Source organism: Alligator mississippiensis, chromosome 5 (assembly GCF_030867095.1).
Source record: "Alligator mississippiensis isolate rAllMis1 chromosome 5, rAllMis1, whole genome shotgun sequence".
Taxonomy (NCBI): domain Eukaryota; kingdom Metazoa; phylum Chordata; order Crocodylia; family Alligatoridae; genus Alligator; species Alligator mississippiensis.
The window spans coordinates 17,613,793-17,637,876 of NC_081828.1; the positions used below are offsets into that span (position 1 = coordinate 17,613,793).

Here is a 24,084-nt window from a genome sequence, read left to right on the forward strand (position 1 = left end):
TAACAATGAATAATCCAATGAAGAATTTAGCCCTATTTTCTGATATTGCTTTTTTTTAAAAGAGCAAACAAGGGACACATCTTCTGTAAAGGTTTAGAGCTGTAGTGTACAACAAAAATGAATAAAGAGATCTATTTCAAATAGGACAATAAATTTATAGCATAGTGATGTTAGAAATATAGCTTAACCTGCAAGATATTTTTCTCACATATCAAACCTGGAAGCTCATTCCTTTTCATTCAAATATACTTTTTTTATTTGTTGTGCTTTCCTGAATATCGCTGCCTCAATTTCTGCTGTATTTCTGTAGTATTGTTGCATACAGTGAGCAATATGCATACTACTAGAATCCTAGTTGCTACAGCTCACTAGATGAGTTGTTGTGGATTGCTCAGAATATCACTGAAAAATCAAATATGTGAAAACACCATCCCAGAAATCTACATTATACCTGATTGCCTGTTACGACCGTAAGTAACTACACCTCTGGATTTCAACCACAAGACAATATTCATAGTAGTTTATTTGAAAAAGCTACATAAGAACAAGAAGTTCAAATCAGGTGAATCAGTAAAGTACCCTTCCTTACAACTTGTGTACAGAGAGTCCTCTATTCTAAGAAAACAGATTAAAATTCCAAACTAAATCTTTTTTAAAATCTTCTGTCTTCAAATGTAATGCTTTCAAGAAATCACATTTAGCTATGAAAACATCTGTGATATTTTGTAATTAAATATACTTTCAGTGATTGGCATGATAGCTCAGAGCATATATCACCACACAAGAGCTATGTGCTCGATCTTGCCAGCAGTTAATCCTGGGTGTGGTGCTTATCTGCATGAAAGTTTGGGTCCTTTTGAAGGACCCTAATTTTGAAATTGAGTTTGGAGGTCACTTACATGAAGCCTGCAAAAGCTGAAAATGTTATAAATCCAGTGTGTCAACCATCCCAGAAAAAAACCTATCACCCGCCAATAACTTTGTAGTGGAACTACAGATCTTAATTAAGAGAGGGTAGAGGATCCACGAATGCAAAAAACGCTAACGTATCCATTGTGCTAGCCAAAGCATGTACCCACTCCATTTCTATAGCAGAAAAAAACTCAACTGGATAATTAATTATTTCTAACCAATTCACAACCTCTTGAAATTCTCACCTGACCTGATTTAATACAGTGTGATCTACACGGTATGGTGCAGTGTGTGGACCACTCTTATGGCCCTGGGAGCTTGTGGCCCATGTGGTATGTAGCCAGGGAGGCTGAAGCCCCCAGCTACTCTGAAGTTAGACATCCCTGAATTAAGTAAAATGCTAAAGTCTTTATGATCTGATATCTCCTCATTTAAGCCAGAGAAACCAAAGCTCTAATCTGAACTCCCTTGAATTTTAAGTAAAACTGGAATCAGAGTTTTAACACCATGGCACTGTTCTTAACCTAGCCTAGAGACTTTCATCATCTGAAATATTTCATAAATTTCAATCCAAGCCCTGTTAAAATTAACAAGAGTCTCTTAGCTGATTTCAGCGGGATTTGGATCAGAATGTTGGAGCAGTGAGTTCCATCCTGTCCATTTTTGAACACTCTGCAAAATAGATATATGCATGTTCTGAGTTCTCCTTTATCTGGGGGCTAAAAACATGTTGAGCACCAGAATATATCTGTCTCCAGGAACTCATTTGATATAAGCACTTATTTCATTATAAAATGTCATTTTGCCAGACCATTTGTTTCTTTGAAATCTCCCTGAAGGGGTCACCACTTGGACTATCAGTAACATTCTGCACTACTTCTATTAGAATTCATAGATGGGCATTCCTACTAATCATATTTGTCTGTCGGTCTTGTGATTGAGACAGAAATCGACCGAGTCAATGAAAGATTCGGCCTGGTCAGTAAAATGATAACATGTCAAATCATGTATTTTCTCCCTGAGATAAAGTTAGACCTGAGCAATCTTTCCTTTTCAATCAACAGGCCCAGATTAGGCTCTGTCCTCTCTTACTATTTCTGCTTCTCCCCATCTATTGACCAAGGTATTTCTAGAGCAGGCAAATCCCATTCCCTGATACCCCTATGATATCACTGCTAAGTGACATTTGACAAAATGTTTCCTGCATTTTGTTACTTCCATTTGGCACGATGCAGGCACTGTCACTTTCCCTTCTGATTTGTGGCAGCTACAATATATTGTTTGCTGTGCTTGACTATGCGTGGGGAAGAAGCCATTATAAGAATGATTACTGCATTGTGGTAGCTATTCTATATCTATACCACAGTTAAGAATAAAATAGCTCTTCCATGCTAACTCTCACTCTTTTCATTACTTCCTAATTTTCTTCAATTATCACTTGAAATGAAATGCTTCATCATAAGCTTCAGCCCAGAAATGAGTTCTTTGGGAAAGTTTCATAAACATCAATTAACTGTCCATGTTTTGAGAGTGTGGATTAAAAATAAAAGGTAATTCTGTCTCAAATATGATAGAATAAAAGTTGCCTTTTATAGTAATAGCTAAAGAATGTACAACACTGTTGCTTCCATGAGTTTATGGATTAAGCAAGTGCATGATGCCTCTGCAAGAACCAATGCTAATTTTGCTTTTATAAAGGTCTGAATTTCTACCCAACAGTGTGTTTAAATCTTAGTGTTCTGCTACATAGGGTTTTTTTGCATTTTACATGTTTGTGTATATAAAATATAGCATTTGCATGATAGTGAACACGAACAGATTAGTTTGCCAAACAATTACATTTAGGACTGAGCTTTCTAACAGCTACTTTCCAAATTGTAGTAAATGCTTCATTTCAATGGAGAGGTGATTTTAATATTCTTTATTTTGAAGTTGAGAATTATTTAGCTATTTTAGGGACTGAAAAAGCAAAAAAACCCCTGTGCCTAGTATAAAAATAATTTCATCCATTCTTTTCCTGTAAATGTTGACACGTGTCATGCAAATGAAGAATGCACATGACCAAATTAGTTTGAGAGCATTAAAGTTTTAGCTGCACAGTGGCCACCTGTTAGAATGGCTGATTTGTGTATATTCTAGCTCATCCTCACAGGATGTGTAAACTGTGATCTACAGTGGACTTGTTTCTGTGAATGAGGTTTTCCTTTTATGATTAGACTTCCGATCTACTACATGCTAATATAATGTTGCCTCCTTGCCAACACCACCTTCATTGGCATTACCAGCACACAGCATTTCAGTAGTCTCATGGGTTTGCATGTAGAGGTTGATTTGTAGCTTCAGTTTGTCTTCTAATGGTCCATCTCCTCAAAATACCTTCGTAAATTATATTAGTGTTGGACAGGCCCCATAGCTGTTGTTATTCCTCCTCTCATATTGGGGATATTCTGCTGTTACAGTGCAATCAAAGCCATGCCGTATGCTGCATTACTGCCCAGTAGGGAGTGGTTCTCCTGGGCATCCACTCTTATAAACTCCAAGCCATAACTTATTTTGTTTCATTGGTTTGTTATCAACAAGCCTGTATTTGCCCACTGGCATAAGAATGGCTATATTATGCACTGCCATCACCTTTGTCCACCCTAATATTGCTGCTTATTAGCTGAGATTCCAGTGCAGGTCTGGAATTGAATTGGTGATAGATCTGGTGATATAGTTAATAATAAGACTGTTGAATGGCTGGTGAGCTCACTTACCTCCCTTACACAGGGGACTCTATAATGTAGCTTCACAAATTGTGTAAAGAGAAGGAAAAGTTAATGCTATTTGTATTGTGATTGGGAAGGGTCAGGGCAGGGTTGCTCAAAGACTATGGACCTGCTCTACAAGTGCTTAAACATCGTGACCCCTCTGTTTTCCTAGCATATACTAGCTTATCTTTGTATGAGCTGTAAACCTCCCAATTGTATTAAAATCAGGCACAGGAGAAAACTGTGGGCCTCAAATGTCTGTGGACCCTGTGGTTGTAGGGTGTCTCTAATTTTGATCACATCCCTCCACATTGTTAAAAGGCTGATTTCTTGTTAACAGCGTCATTTAAGTATTTGGGGTGCTTATATATGTACATTAAGGCTGCTCCGATGTGCTGTAATTACAGTGCACCAGAGCAGACTCCAACATTGTCGAACATGGGCAGTCACTTTCATTCTCTCCATTACTAACAGTTCCTGCCATTCAATTTCCGTATTTCCTTTTTCTAAAGGCAAGGAAAAATGAGGCTACAGCAACATCGTTACCTTGAGAGTTTCTTTAATATTTTGACGTTAATATTTAATAGCACAAACAGGAATATATTATTAATGCAGTTATAAAAGTTCTTAGCAACATAGCCATGGGAATGGGCTATAGGAATACTAACTTCTTAAGTTTCTTGCTCTTGACAGCATTCATGTGGTATGGACAGAGTGGATAATGCATCTCCAAGAGAAGGTGTGTGCACACAATGTGGAACAGAGAGTGTATGGATGATGGCACTGTTGCCAATTCTTGTGGTATTTGGGAGATCCTCCAAGAATCCTTGCTCCTTAAGACATGCAGTTGAATGAGAATATCAGCTGTTATTTTTTTTAAAAAGCACAGGCAGAATCTTGTGAACTACCAAAATGTAGCCTGAGAGTAACCCTTAGTAACCCGACTGTGTTGGAGAGATTCTGCTAACTTCACTGGGCAGGGAAGCACCTGTATTATGGGAACAGCATATAAAGGTCCCTAGGGGGTGATCCTATCGGAGGCATTTATGAACCCAGAGCGGGTATTAGAATTAATCTTCTATCATAGATTGGTAATTCAGAGTTAGTTTCCAGCTGCATTTTGTTTCTTCACTAGATGAAACAGAAATTTGCCCAATGTTTCCGGCCTACGTGGTTGAAGGTAAAACAAGCACAAAAGATAAATTGTGATTTTTTTTTTTTCAGTGCGTAGGATTGACAGAACTGCAGTGGAAGGCATTTGGAAAACATTTTCTTTCCGACAGCCTAATGAATCACTACAGATGTGCCCATGACCCTTTGATTTTGATTTTGATTCCTGTCAATGTTTAAATCAGTCTATTGAGTGAAATTAAAGGATGTATTTTCTGGATCAGGTAGAAAAATGACTGCTTTCAAGGATATGGTGTTCTGCCCCTGAATAGTCTGTAAACACAATAAGAGGATAAAGTAATCAAATAATTCATTAGGAGCATTGCCTAGTTTAAATATATAAATTATATATACACCCTCTGTAAACACACCCAAATATCGTTGACGGCAATGAGTGAAGGGTTGACAGCTTGCATTAAGTCTCTGTTCTGTCATTTTTTTGGCATAGCATTTGTTGATATACCTGTTCTACTGAATGTGAAATGCACTCCTCATTTCTGAGCATGATGCTGGAACTGAGTTGTAATTATTACTGGGCAAAACAATCCTTCTCTTGTTTTAAGTGAGGGTAGAAGAGCTGTGATTCAGTTTCCTTTGTTGAAAGTGAACTGCAGGCTTTATCATACGCACATGTTTGGATTTGGATTTAATTGACTGCTAACCTGAACCCTGCCCATGCACTGTCAGGTAATATGAGACACCCTTATCCTTATTTTTGACTCACGTGTCTGATGTGTGTCGTGACTTCCACGTGAGCTGAATCATAAAATAAATGGCACCTGATGTCTCAGGTTTTGCAGGGTGATTCCCTGGGTGTTTGCATCTCAAAGAGAGGCTGACACTTGAACAGTGTATGTAAGCAGAACCATCAATATTTAAAAGCATTTTTGATATTTCCCATAACATCTTTACCTGTTAGGTAGCTTCTTATGGACCATGGCCCAGCCATTATCAGACCAGGTTTAAAGACTGTAAATAAAATCTATACAAAATAATTTCTGTATTTTTCACAAAATAATAGCCCTTTTATTCAAGTGATTACAAGAAAACCATCCCTCTTTCTTGTTAACCTTTTCTTATATTTAGCTGATTTCTTCAGAGATGCTGTAAACATGAATTGTGTTTCCCTGGGGTTGAAGCCCTTTGCTATACATTGAGTATATCTATACCACTTCTGTGGTGCTCCCAAAATCACACCTGTGACTCGTGTCCCCACATACCCATTCCCACTCCTCATCTGCCCAATGTGAGGATAACCCTGTACTGCCTGTTTTGAGATCTGTCCCCAGCATGCTTGAAAGTGGCCTTGATGCCTTCAGTTCCTCATTTCTGGGTTTTGCAGATGCAACATGGAAGAAGATGAACAAGGCTGTACTTGGTGATATTTGCAGGAGCACCATGGAAGCAATACCGACATACCTCCTGAATGAGTAAATCTTATATTATATATTGAGACCCTTTTCTGAGTGTGTTTTTAAAATACACTGTCATAGGCATGAACAAGTAAACTTTTCAAAAGTGCCTAAGTCAGTTGTGCTCCAGAGCAAGGGTGGCTAAACTGCAGAGCACATGCCATGTAGCAGCTCGGGAGGGTCCCTCCTGCCCCTAACAACTATGAAACTATAGAGCAGGGAACACTGTGGTAGATAGGGCCAGGAGCTGAAAGCAGAGCAGCAGATCAGGCCAGGAGAGGGGACTGGAGTGATACTCAGGGATAGTACGTGTTTAATTTGTAAGGCTTTTTAACAAAATTCTGGTTTCAAAAGTGACTTAAGCATTTAGGAGTCTAAGGTTATGTTTACACGGCAGCACAATGTGGAGATACCGGAGCTGGCTTTACACTGGTTAGCTCAGGTAGTGGAGGCAGCGCAGAGTTCAGTGTGGGCGGATTGCTCTGACTCTCTGCTACACTAGCTTGCTTGGGTACACTCAGTACAGATTTCCAGTCAGTCGATTTTGAATATGGTACCTAGGCTTATAGGCTATTTCCTTGCTGTTGAAAATTTGACGTAGCCTGTGTATTCTCTGGTTTCTCAGTGGTAGTGATTTTCACCATTAAGTCTTGTGCCAATCGTCAGTAACCGTGTAGGAAAAAGGGCCTTTTAGCACAAATTTAAACTATAGACTGGGTCAGGAGAAAGTATGTGTTCCCAGCTGTGTTTAATTCTAAGGGTTCATTATGCATTTAAAAAAATACTGGGCAGTTTTAGCATAGTATAGGCAAAGCTTACTTCAGAAAATCTGTTAGTTCACTAATGGTCACTAGTAGGAATTAGCATACGGTGTTCTGGCTATAATGTGTGCATGTTGAATACTTTGCTACAGTGAGTATATGTGTATGGTTGGGCCACAGGGTCAAGACACGATTTTGTTTGTTGAGCGAGCTGAAGATGAAGCTAAGTCTTAGAGCAGGCCTTCAGCTTGTTTCTAATGCGTGAGCTGCTATTGCACATATGTAGATTTGAACTGTGTGAAGGAAAATACACATGGGAAAGGCTATTGTACATTTTGAAGCAGCTTATAATTATAAATAGTTGCAGTTTATCTGAGTCAGGGTGTAATTAAAATTAACAACCCAAAAGGTGTTATAACAGCATAATAAATAATTTAGTATTAATTTGCAAAGAAGATATAGCATAAATGTTTTGAGAGCCATTATAGATTGCAAAGTACACCTTTTAAATCTCCGTATTGGAAAACAGATATTGAGTTCTAACACAAAACAATTTTGACAGTTGAAAAAAAAAAATGGATCTTGTATATCACAAATTGCTAGGTAGATTTTTGTATTCAGAGTTATACATGCCTAAAATTTAAATTTGAGGTTAGAATCCTGTGCAGTGTGAGGCCTAAAACTTTGATTCATAGGGATGTAGATGTCACAGCCAAAAATTGATATTCTGAAACTGCCTGCAAATATTTGCATGTATAGTTTTGCATCTGCAGAAATGGAGACCAGTGTCATAGCAAGATTTTTGGTAAGAAAATAACAGTGAAATGGGATGGTAAATGCCTGAGTCATGTTAAAGACCCTGCTTGTAATGCTGTGTAAATGCAGATACACTGCTTCCAGTTTAGGAGGTAACTTTTGTGAAGCAGCACCATGCGTTTGAATGTGCCACTGTTTGGCACAGTAAGTTTACAGTATATCAAGGAGAGGGGAGAACAGGCCTCCTCTTCCTATCATTTTAATCCCATGTCTGAGCTCCAGCGAATCAACACTTCCCATGACCAGGGATCCGGGTTTTCCACTTCTCAGGGACAATGGAAAAAAATGGATTTTCCCTTTTAATAGAGGAAAACGTGGATTTTTCATTTTCATGAAGAAACACAGATTTTCCACTTTTGCAAAGAGGTCTCTGCAGGCTGGCAGAGTTCCAGCTTGCAAGGGGCTGGGGGAGTGGGAAAGGGCAGGGAAGGAAGGAGTTGGGCAGGGCTGGGGCTGCTGCCCAACTGGGGCAGTGCATGGGACTTGGGACCCAGGGCTGGATGTGCAGCCACAGGGCCCAGATGGGGAGCAGGATGGAGCTGTGGGCAGCTCGTCTCGGGGGTGGAAGAAGGACTGGCTCTCCACTGCTGCGTGCACTCCTGGGGGAGCAAGGGGCAGAGAGCACCTCACTGTGGCAGCATGGAGCTCCCAGTGGCAGCAATGAGCTTCCCTCCTGGCTATACTCTCCCCTGCAGGTCCCCGTAAAGGCCCTGGGGGGGAGGGCAGCAGGACAGGGAGCCTAAGCCAGCAGTGGGCAGCCTGCATCTGCCCCCACCCAACGGGTTGTGCTCTGGCTGTGCCACCCGTGTGAGGGGGGAGCCAGGATCTGTGCTCCACTCCACCGCAGCAGCTGCTGCCTCCCGCAGGCTGCAGCCAGGGCCTGAGCACTGCTGCGGGGTAGGGGGCTGCAGACCCGGTCTCTGGTCCTGTAACCCTGGCAGCTGGGGGCCCTCTCCAGGAGGGCTGGGAGGGGTAGGGGGGCTTTAGGGGGAATGAGGGGCACCAGCAGGCCCAGGGGCCTGTGGGTGGGGAGTTAGGGGCACCAGCAGGGGTGGGAGGGCTGTGCCTTGGGAGTGAAGGCACCTGCATCCTGGTGAGTGAAGGGAGCAGGGGGAGCTCTGATTTTCCATGATAAAAATCCCAAAATCAAATACCAACATTTATAGGCATTTAGAATTTATTTTATTACAGTGATTGAGGCACTGGTAGGCTTCCAAATTGCTTTAAACTTGTATATATATCAATAAAACATTGTGTTCAATTGATACCTATATATATAGTGGCATTTCATTTTAATTATGGATTCTGAGGTTTTTTAATCAGAGAATTTGCAGTTTTTCAACAGAGAAAACAAGGTGAAATAAAAAAGAGCCGATTCTGTCCTGGAGAGAAACTGAATGTGCAATGTATATCTAAACAAATAATAACGAGAAGTTTAGTTACTAGATGAAGCCCATATTTTTATTTTTTATTTCTGCTCGTGACATTTTGTCTTTTCCACTTTCATCCTGAACCAGGATGTTCAGGGTCAGGTAAATTTAAAGAAATCTCTTCAGAGTTAGTTGGGTTTGCTTGAACCACAAAAGAAGAAAAATCACTTTGAGTTCAATCTGGTGTTCAAAGTCGGTTTTGGATCATTTTTTTGCTTGGGGCTGCTACTGTGAAAGGCAATATTAACATTTCCATTCATTCCAGGTATTTATTTCAGCAGGGAGGAATCAGGGGCTGCTTGTTAATGAGAAGAACCACTCCTGGAAAAAAGGGAAGTTATCCAACAGCTTTTAAATATTTTAAAAGGTTAAAAGTCCCATTTTCCTACCCAGATTTCAAGTTGAGAAAACTACAGTCATTAGCCAATATGTGAAGATACTTTTTCTGAAATGTACTTTTAAATCACTGCTAAAGAACACGGCAGCACAGTACATTTTATTCTGACTATATGTTTACACTAAAAAAAGAACGGAGTGTTTTCAACATAAATATATTTTTTTCAAGAGTGACACATCTTTTAATTGTATTAAAGTACACTGGGGTGGGAGACATTTAAAAAAGGTGAATGAAAGAAATGAGATGGGGGAGCGGGGGGGTTTGAAAGCAGGGAATTGGCAGGCCTACAGTCTGACTGGGCTGACAACAGTCACTTACTGTAATGAAAATTCACCTGAATTTTAATACAGGGCTCTGAAAATAAAAAGTTTGATATCAGTACCATGTGTTGTTGCAAATAGAATTAAAAAGGATTCTTTGTAGATATTTGCATTATACATACTTGTCATTATTATAAATGGAAAATGATTTAACATACAGCACTGGAACAAATTACGGAAACGTCAGCTGGAGTATGGAAATAAACTTACTGGCAAGAACTTGATTATGCAACATCAAGATCCAAATATAAACTGAATTGTATGTAGTATGATATTCCACACAATTATACCCAGAAAGTGTACAGCTGCCTTGAAACGTGACTTAAATTATTTTGTATGGAGGAGGTAGAAAAATCACTTTAGGGGAGAGCTGGACTGGAAGTTCAGTCATGGTCAGTGGGAGATTGTGGGAATCAGATTGATGTCAGTGGGAGATTCATACAAAGATCAAGGGAAGAACACAGACTTCATCTAGTAACTAAACTTCTCATTATTATTTATTTAGATATGCATTGCACATTCAGTTTCACACCAGGAGAGAATTGGCTCTTTTTTATTTCTTAGCAGTTTCAGCTCTTTGATTCTCTTCCTTCCTCCTTTTCCAATCTCCATTTTGAGCCTTCTTTGTTTGTCTGTGTGGGTCTCCTCTATTCTTCTTCTGTACTTTTATCCTTTCTGCACCTTTAAATATTCATCCCTGGAGGGTTTCAATCCTGTTCTCTAATTTATATTGGCTAAAATGTACAGTGGTGGAGCAGTTAGCACTGACATTGAAATATCATATTTTAGAATTAGAGGTGACGCTCCGATGAGATGAATAGGGGCAGATAGAATGTATTGTTTCAAGCAGCCTGCAGACCCATGTAGATAGCATGACATCATTTTACACTTGGTCTACATTTGAGTAATTATATTTGAAATCCAGAGGTTTAGAAATTTATAATTTTTAAATAAAAACTTAGATTCAGCAGACTCCATCATATAGGCTATAAACATATATGTGTACACATGTATACACACACATAGACCCATGTGGGTCAGGTCCAGCCCACAAGTCATATTGGACACCAGCCACAAAACACTTCTTCTGTACAGCAGAGTTCCCTTCCTCATACAAAATCATATTAGTTTTTCTTTTTTATGCATTTTCAATTAACACTAAATATTTATCTGGTATGTGTCATTTTATTTAAAAACTACAATTCATCTTGTTAAATGAAGATGTTTTCATATTTTGTTTTCAGTAGAGCATTTCTAGAGTGGTGGATTAGCAGAGTGCACTTGCTTGAAAGGATTCGGTCATTTGGGACGATTCTTTGTGACACCCATGTGCTATTGTGCAATCACCTAAGGAAAAATAAAGTGGGGAGAGGGTGTAAGATAAAATGATCATCTTAATCTATCACTAATTCTAATTGTTTATTATTTAGCACTAACAGGCTACTGAGGACATATAGGGATATGCCCTCTGCCTTGCATAAATGTCTTCCCAGTCTTAAAACATATATTATCCAGGCTACTAGTATATCAGCTGATGAGAGAGAAAATGTAAACATTAAAAAAATCTATTTTGTCTTTAAAAATCAGTTTAATTAAATCTGAGATTTAGAACAACTTTCACTCCTCCCATCATCCTCCAATTCCTCCTCTAGGGTTGTGCCCTCCTGCAATTTCCTCCACCCTGTGGCTGAAGAGCTTCAGGACAGTCATCAGCCTCCTGCCTGCCACCTTCTACCTCTTGCTGCAGTGGTTTTATGTCAGCTCTCACAAACAGTCCTGTTAGTCATTAATCATCCTCATTATAATTATCTGACTATTTCATGCTTGCACTGCAGAGCAGAATTAAGTTTTGGGCACCCTGACTGTGTGTACCTTACCATATTTTGATTGCTTTTACATTTACCTTTGATGCCAAATTCCCAGAGTTTGTTGCACTTCTTTCCCCTGCAATTAGAATGCATCCATCGTGCCTTACTGTCTACTTACTGATACTGACTCATTAGTTTTATTTTAATGTAGTGTTTCCTTATTTGTTTTTGTCTGTGAAATTAAATGTCTCACACAAACAAGGCTGTTGCAACCTGAGGTTTTTTATTATGTGAAGATACGTGTTATTAACCTGCCATTTAGTTTTGTTATAATTTTTACCACATGGAGTCATAGAAATCAAGGCCTAGAAGAGACCTTGAAAGATCATCAAGTCCAACCCCCCTACTCTGGGCAGGAATACTGCTGAGATCAAATGATCCCAGCATGGTGTCTGTCCAGTCTCCTCTTGAAGACCTCCAAGGTTAGAGACTGTACCACCTCCTTGGGAAGTCTATTCCAGATTCTTGTCACCCTTACTATGAAGAAGTTCTTCCTTGCATTCAACTTGAAACCATCCACTAACACTTTATGGCCATTGCTCCTTGTCCTCCCCTGGGGTGCCCTAGTGAACAGTTTTTCTCCCAGCTCCTGATTTTCACCCCTTACGTACTTCTAGATGGCCACCAAATGCCCCTCAGTCTTCTCTTTCCCAGGCTGAACAGTCCCCTTACTCTTTCCTCATAAGGCTTGTCCTCCAGGCCTTTAATTATTCTTGTGGCCCTTCTCTGGACCCTTTCAAGATTCCTCATGTCTTTTTTCAAGGGTGGCACCCAGAACTGGATACAGGACTCCAGCTGGGGTCTCACCAGCACTGTGTAGAGAGGAAGTATTGCTTCCTTCACCCTGCTTAGGAGATATTGGCTAATGCATCCCGGTATGCTATTAGCCCTGTTGACTACAGCGTTGCACTGGCAGCTCATGTTCATCCTGTAATCAACCATAACCCACATTTTTCAGTGCACTGTGAGTGATCTTAATTTGGAGGACTGTGGGGCAGGTAGAGCTACCTTCGGGGAATATGATGGTTTTTTCACACTGATAGAAGCCGTGCTTTTTCCTTGTGGCAGCTCAATTCCTTTCATGTTGGAACAATGAGAAATAGTGGCTCTTTTCAAAGAGACCATCTTGGGGACTCTTGCCTGAGTGCCACTGAGCACAAAGAAAGATGGCAACCATTTTCAAAGACAATAAGATTCCTCCCTCCTTAATTATTTATAAATATTAATTATTGGCATCTGCTATGGAAGAAATGTTTAGTTACGAAAAATAATGGCCAAAAAAAGAACATCCATGCTTTTTTTAAATTGTTCAAGTGTAGGTAGTGTGTATAAGATTATGAATTATTTCAGAAAATTAGAAGTCTGTATTATTGCATTCTTAAGATCATTTGGGCCAAAACATGGAGAAATGCAGCATATCAGATTTCCTCAAGGACCAATTTCCAACTCATTTTAACCCCAGCTAACTAACGGATGTACCTGTAAATTTTCAGAAAATCCATGATGTATTCAGAGCAAGTGCTTTAATTTTGAGGAGCATGCACATTATTTCCCTTATACATGGCAAAGTGGCTGAGGTGAAAACTCAGCCTTAATAATAAATGCACAGCTAGTACTTCCATAATATTTTCGTTAGTGATCTGAATAAGGTGGTGCTCAATGAGGTGGCCGAATGGCAGATAACAGAGAATTATTCAGATCAGTCAAGAGTAGGAGAGCCTGAGGAATTTAAGAATATCTGGCAAAACTAAGCAGCATGTACGTAGAATGCAAGATCAAATTTGATGTAATATGTAGGGGTAGCATTTTGTAAAAAAAAAAATTAAGATTACATTACATGTGTATATTTATGGATTCTACACCATCTCTAAGATGAAGACTTAAACTTAGTTATGGATATATCAGTCAAATGATTTGACTCATCTTCAGCACTGTCAAGAAAAAATTCTGTTAGGCTTATTAAGAAAGGGATCAGATAAGAGCACTGCCTTCTGTCATTTAGCAGGGAAAAACAAACCAACCTTGCACACATTTTCTGCTATATTAGGTAGATTATTGCATCTTTTAACCTAGAATTTTAAATCTCAGTGAAAGGGTTCAAGATATTCTAAGTGGATGGGATACAGAAGCATAGCTTCTCTCTGCCTGGATTCTACCAACTGCTCTGAAAATTGAAGATAGATAAACTATAGGGATATTAATAAATAATGGCTGCAACATATGCTGAAGTTCTTGGGTAGTTTCACCTATTTGTTGATGTGCAAAGCACAGTAGTATGCAAGAGATGATTGTTTCCAGTGGTTTTGTGGCTTTGTAAGTGCAGAAAGGAAAATATTGTACATTACCTCTTGGTTAAACTAAAATGTTATGTTTTAGTGCTTTAAAGTCTATGTGTATATGAAACAGTGCTTGCTGGCTCAGTAAAGAACAACTACTCTTCCATAGCATTTCTTTTCTTCTGTTGAACTAAGTGTTGACCACACACACACACACACACACACACACACACACACACACACACACACACACACACACACACACACACACACACATGCATACAGCATATATTAGTGGTGTCCCAGCATTTATTTATGTGTGTCTAGCTGTAAGCTGCTGGTGCTTCCCACCTGAGATTTTCTCCTGGAGATCCTTTCTGCAGCACACCCTGTTCCCCATGCAGACTTCCATATGAGAAGCTAAAGATGTTGACTATATATTTCATGGTAGATATATGCACAATGCAGACCTGTTCCAACTCCAACTCTTACCAAGGGCGTAGAGTCAGTTGCAACATTATCTGTAGTAAAACTGGAAGTTTGGGAAAGAGTGGAGACATGCTAGCTGGCTGCGATGCTGATTCATGCCACTGTTAAGGAGCTTTCACACATGAGGGTCCTCCTGAGTCCTGAATTTAAAGGAATCCACCCAGAGGAGTGTGATATTTGTGCTCCTGCCTTTCCCTCTAACTCAGTGCTCCTTAGGCACATGGGCTTAAGCAAATTATGTTCATTGGGTTGAATGTACATTACCTGTATATACAATACATACTTTGCTGTTTGGATAGATACTGCTAACAATCCAGAACTCTTATTTCCGTTTTTTTTAAGTTTGCCATTAGAATCCCAAATACTTGAACTCAGGGAAGACATATCAGTCAAAAGGTATAATTGGTAAAGGGAGTCTTGTGATTTATCATGAAGTGTTCATACATCTTCACTTCTACAGTGCTTAGAAATTCCTCACCAAAATATGTGCTTCTCTGTGTGATACATTTCAAAACAGAACGGAGTGTAATTTTAGGGAAAAGAGAGAAACAACTGATGTCTGGCTCCATCTGAGAATCCAGTTCATAATTTCCCTGTGATCTTGGCACACACCAAAGGGAAGGTTTAGCTTTGTTTAGTAAAACAAGAGAAGCAAAGAGTCTCTTTAGCCAACAAAGTCAAGCAGACGTCCTGTACTCCCTGAACAGTTTGTCTGATTGTCTTCCTATCAGAGAGATTTCATTTAGCACCCAGTTTAAAAAATAGGAACTTCTCCTAGTCTCGTGCACAGCACTGCATTCTCAGGGGAAAGTTGCTGAGAGAGTCACACACATACAATGCCCTCAGCCCTGCATTGCCTAAGATTTACTGACAGTGATTTGACGCTTTTTCTTTTTATTTGAAAAGAGTGCAACTCTCTTCTTCCGAGAAAAAGAAACTAGAGCAAGTCCCTGTGCTTAATCTCACTTAATGACATTTGAAAACTCAACAATGTCATCTCTTTAGACAAGAAGTGCTCTGAGTAATGCTTCAGAGGAGGAAAAACTTTGCTTACAAGGAACAGCTTTTATTTCTGAGTACTATGAATGCACATGCATGTAGATGTGTCTGTCAGAGTGTTCCTCCCACACCCCCTTTTTAGAGGAAGTTTGTTGATGTGTTAGTGACATCTCATCTTGAAAGCTGGCAAGAGAAAAAACCCACAACAGCCATTCAAAGGAAAGACGTGTGTTGATTTGTTCTCCTACTGGAGAGTGGAGCAGAAGCACCCAGAGCACATTATGAAGGAGCATTGTACCACCTACAACAGTGCTGGTCCCAGCTGTGTCAGTGACTCTGCCATGGAAAGTCTGCAGTCACTTGAGCCTAACTACATGTCTATGTGCTTATTTGCAGAGGAATCTTATCAAAAGTTAGCAATGGAAACTTTGGAAGAATTAGACTGGTGTTTAGACCAACTTGAAACCATTCAGACCTACCGATCAGTTAGTGAGATGGCTTCTAATAAGGTAAGTTTTAAGATCACTTTTTTCCTGAAATGTCAAAGTCTGAAAATAAAAAGATTAACGACTGTGGAGTAATATAAAAAGTGCCCTTGTCTCTGATAGTGTCCACCAGCAGCCTAGTATTTGCAGTGTAGTATTTGACAATGGTAATTTAAACAAGGTTTGTACTTTTTTCCTAGTTACCTTGTGTTAAGAATGTGAACCTGAAATGGTTTGAACTGTATGTATTCTTATGCATGTGCAAAAATGTAGTAGTGGAAATGGTAAAACATAACTGTAGTTTTTCAAGTAGAATACATTTATACTCCAAAATTAAGCACTGTATTTAGTCCAGTAGAACTTAGTCACATTGCATATAGGATGGTAAATAAAAAGTTATTCTTTTCATTCTCTTGTAAGTTGAAGGAGGTTTGTCATAAAAAAATAGGAACACAAAACTTCCAGAATACCTTGGATTCAAAAGTATAACATGGTACAGTATATTGAAGCTAAATTATTCCACTGATATTTGTTTATCAGAAATTTTAAAAGGTGTTAATTAGTATTGGAAAAAGCTACCACAGGCACTTACTGTAAAAAAGGTCTGTTTAATGCAGTGTACCTTAACTCTTGCTTGCCAGTAATAATTGCAAATGCTAAACAGTCTGCTGTACTATGTTGCTGTTTTTTTTGTCATCTTATAATAATTTATTTTGTGTTTTTAGTTCTGTGGGATGAGTTGACACCATTTTGCACAGAGTGTGATTTAGGTGCACATCAGAGGGCTCTATGATGTGTGTAACTGAGCTTTCATTCACGGGCTTTTATTCCTTTCTCATTGCTTGTTGTGGAAAGGGGGGTGTGGAGAAGAGTGGGTTTTATATGGCATGCAAGGTATGAAAATGCTGATATAATAAACTAAAAATCAAATCAAACTTAAAAAATGCCAGTTAAACTTTGTGATGAAACTAAGAGGGGGAAAGGGGAGGTGTGCAATTCAGCAGAAGAGTACAAGAAGAGTATAAAATGGAAAAAGTGCTGAAGAAACCTGAGCTGGTTTCTTAAATACTCTGTTACTTTTAAGCCTTCTTTTTCCCCACTTCACCTCCACTTCAGCCCCTAAAGTTCTGATTCGCAGCCTCTGTCCTTCCAATGGATGGGATCCTAGTAAAATCCATCAGAGGCAGTCTTTAAGTTATTGCTGATTGACATAAAGCACGCCCTCTTCCCTGGGGCTATCAGCCCCACCTCTGCAGTGATGTGAGCTACTGCCCAGAGGAGCTCTTGGCTTACATCTCATTCAGATCTCCTGTGGTGGCAATGAAGAGTTTTCCTGCTTTGCCCTCAGGACAGTCTGACAGCATGAAATCTCTGAGTCACGTGTGGACTGCTTTTTCCCCACTTCAGTATTTACTCTCAGGCTTTTATGCAATGTTTACATCCAGGTGTTACCCAAGAAGCAAATCATATGGTATCAGAAATGTGTGTTCTGCCTTTCCTGAATTAAAAATTTCATGTGCTAACCCCATGGCCTTGTATCAGACCTCCTGTTTAGACCCAGCTTTTAGTTTATTCGGCACAAACCTAGTGTTCTCATTCTTCTTTTCATTTGGAAATTAATTACATCCAAAATGCTGAAGCACAGCCTGATTCTATGAAATATGCTGAACAGGTCATTAATCCTATGTCATCTCAACTTCCTCTACTACTGCTACTTACTAAAACATTACAGGAGCATAGGAAGCAATAAAAGTTTTATAGATATAGCTTGCAAGAAAGATGTTTTTCTTCTAAGCTTCTGTGAGAGAATCAGATCTAACCATTAGGAAGGGTTTAGCCTCCTAAAAAGATACGGTTTAATATACATTGCAGAAAGTCCATCAGTGCGAGATTTTGTTGCCCCTAGTACTCCACATTTGGATTCTTGAAGGTGGAAGCTTGAGATTGGCTGATTTTCTTATTGTGTAACTGTCAAAAATCATTATTTTACTGTGCGAGTTGTCAGTGCTCCTAGGTCAGATGACCCATTCTTTAAACTTTGCTCATTCACACACTTGCATTAACATTTGCTTATATATTTTTGGTTGGCTTCCAGCAGTCACACTCAGCTATGAAAGAGCAATATGCAATGGTTTGAAATCACCCTTTTTCCCCATTATCCTGGAAGGAAAAATTTAAGTAGATTGGCTTTGTAAGGTTGTGGCGTTCGGTTTTTCACAGCATACAGAAACATTATTTGAAGTCAGCCCCATGTCTGACGGGCAGGTTCAGCTGGAAATAAATAAGTGCTGACTCTTTTAAAAGACTGTTTAAAAATATTATTAAAATGTTCATTAATTTGCTGTCAGCGTTGTCATCTAATGATATATCTGGATAGACTCTCTTGCTCCAATCAAAGACTTTTAACTATGGCCTTTGGTAAATAGCAAAACAGTTAGATGTTTTGAAAACAGGATGCTTAGGCTCCACATTATTAAAGAAGAACGGAAAGAGAAACAGTATAGAAAGGAAGAAAGCAAATAGACTCAGCATGATCCCAAGTGCAAGAACAGTATAAACAGTGACCTGTCTTCCTGACCTCTGCTATTGCTGAGTTCCTGGCCCTGTGCCACTAAAGCCAAACTACGTCATTTGAGAATGATAGTAGGCATGGCACAGCTGTTGCAAGTGTGACTCGAATTTCCTGTCTCCTTCCTGACAGACGTAGTTGAAAAGTACAGAGTTGCAACAACAGCAAACAGAGAGGGAGGATCTACGAATATGTGTTTTCAGTGTGATTTTTCAGAAGACTTGTACAAAAAACATTTGCTAGGGGAAATGCCATATCTCACGGCATCCTGCTTTTAATTTTCAGACCGCATCAATTAATGCATGTGCAGGTACCATTAGTTCCGTCAAAACTATGAAATCATTACTCAAGGCAAATGAGGAAGTAAGGAGTTGCTTCTCCAACATACTAACCACAGGCAGGTTGCACTGCAAATAATGTGGTTCAGTGGTGCAGTTCCCTAAAACACAGGCCTGATCCAGGCATAGAGCCAGCACAACCTCAGTCTTCTAAGTGCCCTGTCAGGAGGCACCAGAAAGATTCCCCACATCTTTCCGATGCAGTTTAGTTCAGAGCTGCAAACTGCTCAAAGCCCATTGCTATTCCAGACCTGAGCTTTTGCTAAAAAGAGAATCTATGATGCTAAAAATATAGGAGCTATTTTTTAATGGGAGCAGATGGAAGCAATATGGAAGAAAGCTAACATACAGGCCTATGGGGGTTTCTATTCCACATTGTCTCAGTAGGTAGCTCTTACACTATGCATATAAAAATATAGAAAATACAGTAAACACTGAGATCATTTGTTTTTGTGAAATAATTAAAATGTTACCTGTGGCCACAAAACTATAGCTTCAGCTCTGGGGATTTTCTAGATTATTCTGGAGACATTACATGTTGACTGTTCTGCATGTAATGTTGTATCCAGCTTCGAGCCTCGGTAGCTGCTAACTCTCAGGATGTTGAGTATCATGGAACTGCTAATAAAGTGAGACTTTTTCTCCTTTGGTGGCTAGTCGATAATGTTGCATATGGCATTATGCAGCTGTCTAGAGCCTCATGTCTTCTAGAAGCAGAATCACATCCCCTCTCCGCTACCTCTGGTTGGGCTCTGTTTGCTAACATAGCATTTGGGCTCTGAGGAATGAGTTTGGTACAGATAGGTTCAGTGCATCCCCCAAATTGTGTTCAGAAGTATTTTCCTGTCTGATCTATTCTCTTTCCTCCCAGCTAGGTGTTTTCTGTGGCCTTAGTATCACTGGTATTAAGTGGGTAAGGCATATATTACAGAATCTGTCTACCTGTAAAAGTAGAGATCTTCTGAGCAGAAGGTTGCTGTGTCCTCTAAGTAGAATAACTTTAGCTGGAACCAGAATTCAGGGCCTCTGAAGTCCGTTGTTGCATTGATCAATAGATAACATGGGCGATCATCTGCAAGAATGTTTTAATTGTGAGTATATGTAGCGCTGCTGGATTTGTGTCTTTCCTGGCCATACATACATTCTGAAAATATTTTATGCTTGGAAGGTTTCACGTGACTGAAGAGAGCCTTGACGTTGTTCACTGCCGCTATGAGCATTGCGTGTTTAGGTCCCTGTAGTCCATCTCACTTGAATTTAAAACTCTTCACTGTTGAAGAAGTTGACTTTGCAATAGGGGGTCAGATGACTTTATTCAACTATGTATATATATTTGCTCGTGATAGCTCACCAAACTATTGTCTTTGTTATTTATAAGCCAAGAGTCACTGGATAAACACAACTATTTCACTTCAGGACCATCTCAAAGGGTATTTCAGAAGAAGAGAAGCCAGACCACACCTAACTGTCAGGAGACAGTGGCTAAATAAACACGAGGACACTAATGTAAACTCGGGAGGTTCATGTTGAGGATTTTAACATTGTTCAGGGCTCTGTGCCAACCGTCTATGTGCCTTGCTGCACAGCTTCCACACGAGCATTTTTTTTTGTGAGTCTGCCAGCTCCAGAACTTGCCCACTTCGTACGTGATGTTTCCCTTAACTGGTGCCAAACTGTTTAGTCTTTTGGTTACTTTACTGTCACTTCCTTTGTTTAATATGCTTTAAAATAAGCCAAGCGTCTCTCAAAGAAAGGCTTTGTTAAGTTATTCAGCAGTTAGTAAGACAAAGAGACTTCCATGTCTTTTGTTTTTATAAGCAGAGCTAAGTTGTTATGAATCATGGGACCCCTCACATCAGTTCCTGATCAGTTCTTTGGTATTCCCCTCCAATATTAGCTGCAGCTGTTCAGCAACTGTCATTACAGTAAAGATTTGTAACTAAGCACTTGGGTGAGCCCACTGAAATTAAGACTGGCTGGCCTTTAGCAGGCATTGTAGCAGGTTCTGTATTCATCATTAGAAACCTTCAGTGCACGATGCCTTGTAAATTTTGATATAAACATTCCTTAGTGCTATTAGCTGTTTACTAGACTTACTATTAGTAGATGGACTGAGTTAAATCATGATCATGCTTGATGGAAAATGAGAAACAGGCTACTGCTGTTGTTGCAGCTGAGGGGCTAATTCACGTGATATATGTTTTATTTTCAGGCCTCTTGTTTATGTTTAGATGGGCTCTTTCTAGAGCAGGGGAAATAGACGCTGGACATTAGGGCTGTGCAAGGCTTCAGACCGTGCTTCAGATCCAGAGAAGCTTCAGATGCTTCGGCATCCAAAGCAGCATGTCCGGATCAAAGCGCTGGCTTCTTTAGGCTTTCCAAAGCGGTTCACATACACATGACATAAGTTTTGCTTTCAAGAATTTGGGGTGCAGTTCCCCCCGAACCCCTGCACCAATCTTCTTGAAACTTGCCAGGCTTCATACTCTCAGCAGAGGCTACCACCCCTGCAAGTTTCATCCAAATCAGACAAAAACCAACAAAGTAACAGATATTTCATTGATTCCCCATTATGTCCTATGGCCAATCTCCAAGGCGGCTCCAAAGCTTCAGAGCCGCTTCGGCCAGAGCGAAGTGGGAACCCGGTCCAGAGCTCCGGATCGGATCGCTGGCATCCGAAGTGGCCGGATCCAAAGCCAGAATGAATAGCTGCCAACTCTCACAGGCCTACATTCAGATGGGCATTCAGATTTGGGGCCTGGGGTCTGGCCCATTATTTTTTCAAGACTTGTCATCAAAACGATTAATGTACCAAGAAAAATGATTCTCAGACTTCAGGTTTAAATGTTTCCCAGTACCTCCTCTCTCTGGGCATTTATACGCATGATCTGGGGGCAGCGCTCTACTTAAAGCACCTGGACTGTCATGTATATTAGCATCCCCACACTGAAAAAGGGCACCTGGTGCATTTTAACTAAAGCTTGTCAAATGAGCTCTAATTAAAGTGCCCTGCTGCCATTTTTCAGTGCAGGGACACTGTTACATGTCACACTAGAGTCTGCTGGAGCACAGTAATTATCACGCTCCAGCAGACTCAATTATTCTGTTACAGCACATCAGAGCAGTCTCAGTGTACATGTATAGTAATGAATAATCAAAACTGATTGTATCAGATTTATTATAACAGTAGAGTCAACCAATTGAATTAATTTAACACTCAGACAATAGGCTTTTTTGGCAAGGTTTTAGTGTTGTTACCACTGCCGCCTATCGGTTTCCAAATAACTCAGTTAAATTGGCCAAAAAAGCATACCTTAGATCCTTTTGAAATTCCAGTACATTCATAAGATCTACTACTCCAGTTCTGGATACAACCCTGGAACAAAATCAATGTGGCTAATGTAATATTTAAGTAGTTTCCCCATCAAGTAAAACCTATGCAGCAGGTAGGTGAGAAAAGTGTTGTTTAATACATGGTGTTTTAGCATGCTAGACAAGTTATCCTGTTTGTATTAATCTAGAGATTTGAGGTAGAGGTGAGCTGCAGTACATCTTAGAGAGCAACGTTTTGTTTTGGTTTTTTTTACCCTGAAGTGCTTGGCTTTGACCACACTCTCTAATGAAGAACTAGCCACAGAACTGAGATCAGGACTTGAATTTCAGTAAAGCGTCTAAGATTCTGGTTTGGGGACTTTGAGTCAGATCCGTTTAGTCTTTTTCTGAGCTCAGAACAACTTCCTCAGAGTGCCCCCACAGGATGTTAGCCATAGGAAATGGTGGGAGAAGTAAGATCATGATTGTAGCAGCTGAGAAAAAGTTGCTCTTCAGGTTTGGCACAACAGGCATTTCTGCCTGGACAATTCAGAGTTCCAGGTACAAGTGACTCCACAATATCTTCACCATAGCCCAATGCTCATAAGCCACTACCTGGCCCATAATGAGAATTTGCTTGTTTTGAATTTCTGCATTGTTATAGAATTTTATTTGTAAATAATAGTTCAAGGACAGGTCCAAAAGAAATTAATTATTTGAGGGTTGGACTAGAAACTGAATAATTGTTCAAAGGAGTGGCATCTAAATGAATAGCATCAGGAAAGTGGAGTCATGCACAAGATCAATAATGACTCATATATTTTTGAGAGGAAATTTTTAATTTAGTGGGCTGTGAATTAAATAGTCCACTTGCCTTGATAACAAGTAGGATTTTATCTTTTGACGAGCTCCAATCCTGGTCTAGAGTTAGTAACTTGGGTTTACCTCTGGGGCCTCATTCTGATCTCAGGTTGGATTTATCTTGGTACAAGTCAATTGACTTCAGTTGGGCTGCTGGTGACTATGTGGAGTTGGTCCACATATTTTCACAAATGAAACTTTAGTGGAAGAGCTTATTTTAATCATTTTGTGGAGATGTACCGGTTTTGTGAGGGAAGGCAAGGAAGAAAGAAGGAGATGGAAGAAAAAAGCTGTCTCATTTAGTGGACTTGTTGTTAAGAGAAATAACTTGGTATATGGGAGATTGAAGTATGTGGTCCTGCTTTCCCTGAGTTGGAGGAATCGGGAATGAAAACTTCTGTCTGTAATGAGGCAGAGCAGGGACCTGAACCTGGCCCTCCCACATCTCAGGTCAGTACCATCCCAGTGGATGCCCGTACACATACGTGGGTTGTTTTAATTTTTTTTAATCTCAAAACCAGATATTTTGAGAGGCAGGGTTGGGTTCTTTGAGTAGATTTTGACAGAACTCTGTTTCATGAAAATATGCAGAAGTTTTCATTTTGAACAGAAACTAGTGAAATTGCAAAAACTGTTATCAGGCATCATTGGGACTTACCCAAGACTGAGAAAGCATGAGGCCACTGCTTTCTGAACTCATCAATACAGCCGCTTCTGTTTGTTTGAATAAATGTGTCAAGAATGTGATGATAGAAGAAAAAAATGAAAACGAACATCTAAAATTATAAGTCTATCATTGTAGGGTTTGATTTTCCTCTGTCTGCTTTTTGTGACTCTTGATAGCTCCTTTAGTATTACATAATTTTATGACATTCTGTTTCACTTATTCTATTACCAAAAATTGAATTTTATGGTATCA

General features: G+C 39.7%; 1 protein-coding gene across 5 annotated transcripts in view; it reads left to right on the forward strand.

The window, feature by feature from the left end:
- The window catches only part of PDE4B (phosphodiesterase 4B), a 402,270-nt gene that overhangs the window by 352,114 nt on the left and 26,072 nt on the right, over positions 1-24,084 (forward strand). For all 5 annotated transcript variants that reach the window (XM_059727915.1, XM_059727917.1, XM_019489119.2 and 2 more), the window contains one exon: positions 15,997-16,109. In XM_059727915.1, coding sequence (XP_059583898.1) covers positions 15,997-16,109 — 113 coding nt within the window. The remainder of the gene's footprint in view (positions 1-15,996; positions 16,110-24,084) is intronic.